This window comes from Chenopodium quinoa, unplaced genomic scaffold (genome assembly GCF_001683475.1).
Source record: "Chenopodium quinoa cultivar QQ74 unplaced genomic scaffold, ASM168347v1, whole genome shotgun sequence".
Taxonomy (NCBI): domain Eukaryota; kingdom Viridiplantae; phylum Streptophyta; class Magnoliopsida; order Caryophyllales; family Amaranthaceae; genus Chenopodium; species Chenopodium quinoa.
This window is the reverse complement of record NW_018743381.1, coordinates 270,973-279,639: the sequence shown is the minus strand read 5'-3', so window position 1 is coordinate 279,639 and position 8,667 is coordinate 270,973. Positions and strand designations below refer to the sequence as shown.

The 8,667-nt window shown below is 39.8% G+C and overlaps 1 protein-coding gene across 2 annotated transcripts; it reads left to right on the top strand.

The window, feature by feature from the left end:
* The first annotated feature begins 3,445 nt into the window (after nucleotides 1-3,445).
* Nucleotides 3,446-7,629, top strand: LOC110738220 (probable enoyl-CoA hydratase 1, peroxisomal). Of its 2 annotated transcripts, XR_002514578.1 has the most exons (4): nucleotides 3,446-4,052; nucleotides 5,990-6,272; nucleotides 7,001-7,166; nucleotides 7,274-7,629. XR_002514578.1 is itself a non-coding variant. In XM_021918593.1 (3 exons), exons 1-3 carry the CDS (start codon nucleotides 3,640-3,642, stop codon nucleotides 7,097-7,099), a joined length of 795 nt encoding a protein of 264 aa, XP_021774285.1. In that variant the 5' UTR covers nucleotides 3,446-3,639; the 3' UTR covers nucleotides 7,100-7,612. The 2 variants fall into 2 exon arrangements, 1 of the variants encoding a protein (XP_021774285.1); XM_021918593.1 differs by having other exon boundaries at nucleotides 7,001-7,612.
* The last annotated feature ends 1,038 nt before the right edge of the window (nucleotides 7,630-8,667 follow it).

The window sequence follows — 8,667 nt, the reverse complement described above, 5'->3', positions numbered from 1 at the left end:
TTTGGTGCCCCGGATGGTAGGACCCCCTCCGGCAAAACCGCCTGCTATTGTGAAGATGGTCTCTTCATCCGTCTCGGAGTTTGCTGGGCCGGTTTTTGCCGCCTGCCCTTTCTTGGCCTGGGTATTACCCTTAGCCTTGGGTAGGTAGGATTTTAGGGCCCCCTCATCTGCCAGACTGTCCAATAGCCGCCTGAGGCTATAGCAGCCATCGGTATTGTGGCCGACATCCTCGTGGTATTGGCAATACTTGCTCTTGTCCCGTTTATTCACGGGGCTTTTCATTTCAGCCGGTTTGTCGAGAGACATCCGGTCTTTGATTTCCAGGAGGATGGTGGAGCAATCTTTTGCGAACTCGTATTTGGGAGCATACGATTCTGACTTCCGCCTGATCTTCTGGGCCGGCTGTCCTGATCGGTCAGCTGCCCAGACCCCTTTTCTCTTTTCTTCCTTTCTTGCCGGCTGATGCTGTTGCCGGCTCTCTTTTTTGTCAGACTTTTTATAATCTGACGGCTGCTTGACAGCACAAAGCTCCGTCGCCTGTATATAGGCTTCAGCTTCAATTAACGCCTCTTGGAGGGTAGCAACCCTCTTCCGGACGAGGTCAAACTTAAAGGTCGACCCATCCTTCAGACCTCGAAAGAAGTCTGTATAGGCCACTTCGTCTGATAGTCTTGGAATCTGAATTCTCATCAGATTGAACCGTCTGACGTATGACCGGAGGCCCTCCCGGTCGCCCTGCTGTATTGCCCCTAGGTCGAGGCTAGTCTTTTTGGCAGGAATATTCATTGAGAAATTTGACGTAAACAAGTACGCCAAAGTTCGAAAGCTGTTGATGCAACCGGCTGGTAGGTTACCAAACCACCGCTGGGCTATGCCCTTGAGGGTAGCCGGGAAGCATCGACACCAGACGGCATCATCTAACCCCTGGAGGTACATGAGGTTAGAGTAGGCCATTAGATGGTCTTCTGGGTTGGTGGTGCCGTCATAGGCCCCCACCAAAACATTCTTGATCTTAGGCGGCTGTGCCGCCTGGGTTATCTCTGGTGAGAACGCCGTTGGCTGTTCCCCCAAATTTAGCAGGCGCAGCTGCCAGTCCGTGGGTTGGAACGGCTGTTGCGCTTGCCCACCGAAAAGACCCGGTGACATAAAAGGGGATCCACCCAACCCATTCGGTGTGCCGAATAGGCCAGGCTGGATCACTTTGGGTCCAGACCGGGCAGAAGCTTCGCCCGTCTGGCTCCCAAGGTTCGTTCCCGTACGCCTGTGTGAGACGTCATGGAAACTGTCCGGGAAGGTCGACGTTGAGGCCGACGCAGACGCCTGACCTCGCTTCTCTTGGAGAAATGTGCGGGCGTCTGAGAATGTTTTCTTGGAGCCATCCGGCTGTACGTGCCGGATGGCCTTTCGCAGCTCCCCTTGAGGAAAACGGAGTCTGCTTGGATCAAACCTTAAGCCCTCCCCCTCCTTTGGCTTGGGATGAGGGGTAGGAACTCGTTCTTTGACCGCCTTCTTTCCAGAAGGCTTCTTGGCCGGCTGACCCTTCTTTGGAGTAGCTGACCGGATGAGGCTCTTGATCTCACCCTTGAAACTATTCATGAAAGACATGAGTTCGTTTCTTGTAACGGGGGCTGAGCCCTCCACCGTTTGGGCAATTCCAGCCGGTTGCCCGGCTGGGTTGCTGGGAGCAGCTTGGCTGATTTCCCGTTCTCTTCTATCTTTAGCACGAGGGTGCTTCGTTCTGAAAGACCCATCCGGGGCCACATATGTTTCAATTTCGTCTCCACTTTCATGGTCCGTCTGGACCTCAGGTTCGACCACAGGCCGTTTGCCCTGATTCGGTGACACAGTATCAGAAGTCATCTTAGAAGTACTCTCCCCACAGACGGCGCCAAATGTTTCGGGGTTTTTTGATGTGTCCTGCGGGAGAGTTACAATTCCAAGAATGCCCTTCGACGCCTGTGCCTGCAAAATCACGAAGACTCCTGGGGGTAGGAGCTCCGCCTCCGACGATCAAGTTAGTAAAGATACGGGAGGTAGAATGCACGTAATGTAGAAGTTACTTCTCGCGTAATGGGAGAATTCTGCAATTAATATTGCTCGGGGTAAGTGTTTTTCTTTTTGAGGAGTATTCAAGGTGAACAACAAATGTTCCAGCCTCCATTAATGAGGGTCCTTCCACTATTTATAGTGGGGAAGGGATGGTTTCCCTTTTAGGGTTTAGAGGACACGTGTCAGCAGAGGATTGGAGCCCTGCTGACCAACGGCTGGATGCCACGTGTCACTAGGCCATTGGGCCACGTGTTTAGGGTATTTTTACCCCAAACAACACCGACACTTTTCAAGAAAATAACCTTAGTAACAATCAGTGCATCGAACGGGTTAAAAGGCTAGTTATTATCAGAAGAAAATCCTCCAAAGTATCGTGAGATTACGGCGAAAGAGTATGATACCTACTTCTTGGAAAAAGGACTTGATGGCACCTCTCTCCTCTTACATTTTAGGCTTTGGTCTACATTTACTTAAGTTCGTGCAAGTTGTCCATCTGTCTTTTAGAGAGGAATCGAGCATATATTTTACTACATACATTTTATGTGAACCTTTTTGAATTTCAAAGTTCAATTGGATTATTTAACTTGTTGGACGTAGTTATGTTTAATGATAGCTAGTAGAAATAAATGTAGGATTACACGTTTTTACCATGGCTTTTTAAGCGTGGATTTTACGTGTAAGTTTATAATTAATATCGAATATTATGGGTGAATAAGAGAGTCATTAGGCTTCCAACTTATTTCATTAAGTTTGTATTTTGATTTTAATAAGTTATTGGTTTGTTGTGGCACAAATTTTAGAAAATTGTTGAGTATGTAGCTCTTTATGCATGATGTTAAATAATGTTATTACGTTTGCCTTTCACTTTATATGGAAAACTAGTTATCGGTATCGGCGTTATCTTGAGTTTTTAGTTATGATTTGAAATTAGTAACTTTAATAAATAGATTATATTTCAATTAATCTTTTTTTTTATTTAATATTAAATGATATCACTTGACTTGACATATTTTTTCCTTTAGCAATTTAAGTAGGTATATGAAATAAAGGTGGGCATCGTGCTGTGCCGTGCCATCGGGGGTTGTGCCTGACCGTTCATAGGCGGGGCTCGTGCCGGGCCGGCTTCGCGACGGGCTGAACAGTGCCGTGCCAAATTTTGGCACACCCCAGCCCACGGCACGGCACGACCCACGTGCAGGCCGTGCCGTGCCAGACCGGGCCGCGGGCCAACCCGTAAATTTTTAATATATATATATATATAAATCGATATATATATTTTATTTTGAACAATTCAAGTTTATGTAAATAATGTTATTAATTTATGTTTTATTGGCCGTGCCAGTGGTCGGGCCTATCGTGTCGGCCCGTGCCCATCTCTTATGAAACAAGTTGAATCCTTAATTATTAGCACACTTTCCAACATCACCGTCCTAGCTAGAGTCCTCGTCCCTCAATGCTACCGCCTTGATCAACCGATAGTTGATCTCATAGCAAATACAACGAGTAGTATAAAAACAAAGACATTATATACTCCGTACTATTTACCAAAAAAAAAAAAAAAAATTGGTTCCACCTTCAAAACCAGCAACAATGGAGAAATCCACATCAGAAAATCTGATAATGGTAACCCAAGAACCCACAACTGGTATAGCCCAAGTAATGATAAACCGACCCAAATCCCTAAATTCGTTGACCAGATCCATGATGAGATCATTAGCTCAAGCATTCAAATCCCTCGACGCTGATGAATTCGTCAAAGTCATCATCTTGTCGGGTTCGGGTCGGGCCTTCTGTTCTGGGGTTGATCTGACAGCTGCGGAAGACGTATTCAAAGGTGATGTTAAGGATGTCGAGGGTGATCCTGTGGCTCAGATGGAGCGCTGTAAGAAGCCTATAATTGGGGCTATTTCTGGGTTTGCTGTTACTGCTGGTTTTGAGATTGCTCTTGCTTGTGATATCATTGTTGCTGCTAAAAGCACCAAGTTTATTGATACTCATGCTAGGTAATAATTTTTATTTTTATTTAATTTTTGGGGTGTTCAATGATTTGGGTTTATGTAATTGTTGAGATTTTATTGAATTTTGGAGCATGATTCTTGTTTATGGGAGTAATTTGATATCGGGTTCTGATTATATTGATAGATAAGTATATTGCTAGGAAATGGGGATTGTTGTTGATCAATTTGTTTATGTCAATGTTTTATTTGCTGATATTTGGACTGTTATAATCTTAAATCTTAATTAATTAATATATCCAGGAAGTGTGATTGGGAGCTGTCCGAATGAACGGAGATAGTGTTGGGTGTATGTAACTCTAGGTATAACAAATTGTGTGATGGAACTTGCAGTTGTCCAACAAATGATTTGGGGGCCTTGGGGCTCTCTGAGAGCTAAAAAAAAGAGTCTTGGGTGCACGTAAATTTATGTGCTGCTAGGGAATTGCAAATGTCATTGAAGTAGGAAATTAGGAATGATACATATGTAGAAGCAGAGGGGAACTTACAGTGTAAGTTGGGGCAAATTAGGAGTTACAGAACTAGATATAAGATTGCTGTAATTTCATCCACTAATCAGGCACGTCAATTTTGCGTGAGTTTCCTAGTGAATTTAATTATTAGGCATGTAATATGGAAAATCTACTTGCTAAGAATTTAATGATGTTTCAATCACGGTTTAGGAGAGTTTATGCAGAAATTGCTTGTCTACATATCTCTTATAGAGTCGATAACAATCATGTGGCTCAACTTGCTACACGGGATTAACAATCGTGTGGCTCAACTTGCTACACGGGATTAACAATCTTGTAGCTCACTTTTTGCACGGGCTTAGCAATTGCATGACAGTATGAACTTTTTTATAAGGAAATGAATGTGGTTAGTTTCGTGAGGCAAATGCTGTCCAAATTGTTACTATTAATGTAGCCAATAAGATTGTAGTGCCTAAGCAAACTGATGGAGCACAGTGTTAGCCTTGTCCTAGAGAGTTTGATCAATACTATATTAAGCATGAATGTTTATTCAAAGGCCACCTTGTCGGAATAATCCCACTCAATATTTAGTGAACACTGAGAAACAGGCAGAAAGCTAGGGAGACCATTGTAAATTCCGGTGCAACTATAAACGATATACTATAGTCAGGCATACCACAGATAGGCATCCAGATTAGTCCAGAATCAACAAAAGAAGGGTAAAATTAAGAGATAGCTGGGGAAACTGGAATGTGACTTTGCAATTTATGGATCAGGCCAAGAACAAAACGAGAAAAGTCAACAAGAGGAATTGAAGTGGAATTCATTCTCTAATTTCATTTTGGAAAATAAATGCAGCTAGTCTAGTGATCATAAAGTTAGGGGAGTATGAAAACATGTGGAAAAAATTATGGAAATTAGTTCCAGATTACTTTGAATCTGGCAGATCAAATAATCCCATCATTTCATCAACCAAAATTGCATAGCTCACATGCTTTATGAGTTGTTAAAGTATTCAGATTAGGAATTGGAAGAAAGTGAAACTAAGGGGCCTATTTTCCCTCGTTTGGACGTGGAATGAGAGGAAAGAATTTAATAAACCTCTTCCAAACAATGTTAGAAGGACTTCAAAGTTCAAATAATAATACTGCAAGCCTGTTCTTTTCCTCACCTCCCCTTCCTCTTTGAATGCCTTGCCAAACACATAATTTTATTGTTTTGTTGTTTCTCCCTCTCCTTGGCCATTATAATTAAGTTGAGGCTAAAAGTCAGTATAATAATCTTAGGTCTTGTCGCCTTTTTTTTTTTATTATTTTTTTTTTTTTTTGTTGCTTGTGTGTTGCAGAAAACTACTATATGCTCTCACTGGAAACATGTCCTTTTATTTGGCTTTAGTTACTAGTGCTTATAATTTTTGTTTAATAATTTGTTCATAGTTTATTCACCATCTATTCATGTGTGCTAATACTGCAGATTTGGTATATTTCCTTCATGGGGACTCTCACAGAAGCTTTCTCGCATTATAGGACCGAATAAAGCTCGTGAAGTGTCACTGTCTGCCACTCCTTTGACTGCAGAGCAGGCTGAAAAATTGGGATTTGTTAATTATGTAGTTGAAGTCGGTGAACTGATGAAAAAAGCTCAGGAAATTGCAGCCTCAATTGCAAAGAACAACCAAGACCTAGTGTTGCGGTATAAATCAGTCATTAATGATGGTCTGAAGCTCAGCTTAGGTGATGCACTTGCACTGGAAAAGGTATTTAACTTATTCGAGCTCATGGGCTTTTTTGTTGATTATGTTTTCTGGTGAGTTCTGGGTAATTAGTTTATGAATTTAATGAGAATCTTGCTTATTAATAGTGTAATTGCATGACTTTCACATCCCCAATGAAGCTATATTGTTCTAGATTGTAATGATAATTAAATTTAGCATGCTTTCTTTCAAAAGGGTATTTCTTGTTAAAGCTTACAATTTTCTTTCCCATTTTAGCTGAAGTTTGAAAAGAGCCAAGTGGTTGTAAGAACTCTACTCTTGTTTTCGGAGTTACTTACCAACTTTTTCCCATATAAATTTTAGTGTATGAGATTTTTTTGTTGCTTCTCGTTTTGCATTTGGCTAGTTGTTGGGTAAGTATGCTATCTTCTCAGATCACAGCTAAAGAATCTATTTGATTGTGAGTTGGAGCTCATTGTTTGGATATCATCTGATCAATTGGAGGACTTGAGAATGTGCACATTTTCCCAATTTCGAACTGTGTATTTGTACAGTTTTATATTTGTACCATTTGAACTGTTCATAATTCTAGTAATGAAAGAAGTTGCAGTTACAAACTTACAATGTAGTAATTGTATGTTTGTATCTCATTTTTTTCCAGGAATTTAGATATTTAACTGATGAATCTGTAATGTTTGTCATGTTCATTTCTAACTGATATGTGTCATTTGCTCAAAACTTACCATGTAGATTATGCTTCTATCTTACAGGCAAGGGCTCATAGTTATTATGATGGAATGACAAAAGAGCAGTTTAAGAAAATGCAGGACTTCATAGCTGGGCGAAATGCAGGACGGTCCAAGCTGTAAAAATGGTGTCCTTTCACTTTGTTTTGTGTTCAGTGATCACTGGAGACAGCCTTTCACCATGTTGTAAATACTAAATACTGTTCTGTGATCACTGGAGACTTCCTTAAAAATGGTGTTCTTTCACTTTGTTTTGTGTTCAGTGATCACTGGAGACAGCCTTTCACCATGTTGTAAATACTAAATACTGTTCTGTGATCACTGGAGACTTCCTTTCACCTTGTTGTCGATCTTGTTCAGTGATCACTCGAGACTTCCTTTCGCCTTGATGTCGATCTTGTTCAGTGATCACTGGAGACTCTAAAGTTGCTGCGTATGACATTAAAGTTTCAGATCAATAATCTACATATTGTACCATTTTCACATTAATATTGTAATAGTTTAATAATCTTATTACCTCCGTTTCATATTATTTGTAACGATTTGACATAAAGTAGAGAAGAAAACTGTCTAATCGTTGCAAATAATATAAAACGGAGGTAGTATTACAATAAGTTTCTGAAGATATCTAAAAAAGCTGTCTACTTTTATTTTGTTTTAAATTCTACTCCATACAATTTTAGGATGTTCGAAAAGGTTGTCATTTTTACTTAAAACTTACTCCGTACTACGGAGTAGGTAATATCGTAACAAGTTTGACAACTACTCCGTAATTCTTTACAAATGACAATGTGACTATGGGTTAATATCCATGAATATGATTCTGTGATGGAGAAGTATAATGCTTCCTGTAATAGATTTCCTTTTCCTTCAAATTAAAATAGAAAAGTGCAGAGGTAGATCAGCCAAATGTTTTAATTTTGTATACTCATTTTATTCATCTTCATCATAAAATGAATATTAAAATCTAAAATAGGCAACAAATTTACGCAAGCTTCGTGGTCACTACTAACTTTACTAATGTGAGTTAGAGTTAGGTCAAAAGTTTCTGCATAATCACCTACTCTTTTTGTATAAGTTTTTCCCAAATTAGGCTGTTTTTCAACCTTTTTCTCTAAATAGGGATTCACCACTTTAAAACCGTCTACCAAATCAGTGGCAAATCCTACTCAGAAAACATTCCAATCATCGTCCATCAACTTTTCAAATCAATATCAACAATTAATACTCTTTAATTTAGTAGCTAAACTTTCACTACTCGCACTAGTTCTACGCCTATTTTTTTGTTTTATGAGGTAACAAAAATTAATTATGAAAATTCAAGGTTATTGTAAATTTAGTAGCTAAACTTTTACAGCAACGCACTGTATAAACTTATTGTATTTCCTCAAAAAGAAAAAAAAAAATATTGTAAATTGCGTTATGAGCTGTGATACACACGCAACCTAAAATTAACAAAGTTGTTGCTTTTGGGCAATAACTTTGTAAAAAAGAAATGCTCCACTATATATACCTTTTTTGTTTAGGAAAAATACTATATATACCTAGACTCTAAAAGGAACTAGAGATCTAAAATGTAATGAGGTATCTACTTGCTTAAATATTATCTAATATCACTTTATTATATGTAATCCTAGAGTATTTTTGTGCAATGCAACCATAAGTGTATACAGTATACATAATCATTAAAT

What these genes read in the sequence shown, in the direction of transcription:
- LOC110738220 (XM_021918593.1), top strand. Translation starts at nt 3,640, where the DNA reads ATGGAGAAATCCACATCAGAAAATCTGATAATGGTAACCCAAGAACCC. An exon ending in TTTATTGATACTCATGCTAG is followed by an intron (nt 4,053 to 5,989) that starts GTAATAATTTTT and finishes CTAATACTGCAG; the next exon opens with ATTTGGTATATTTCCTTCAT. An exon ending in ATGCACTTGCACTGGAAAAG is followed by an intron (nt 6,273 to 7,000) that starts GTATTTAACTTA and finishes TCTATCTTACAG; the next exon opens with GCAAGGGCTCATAGTTATTA.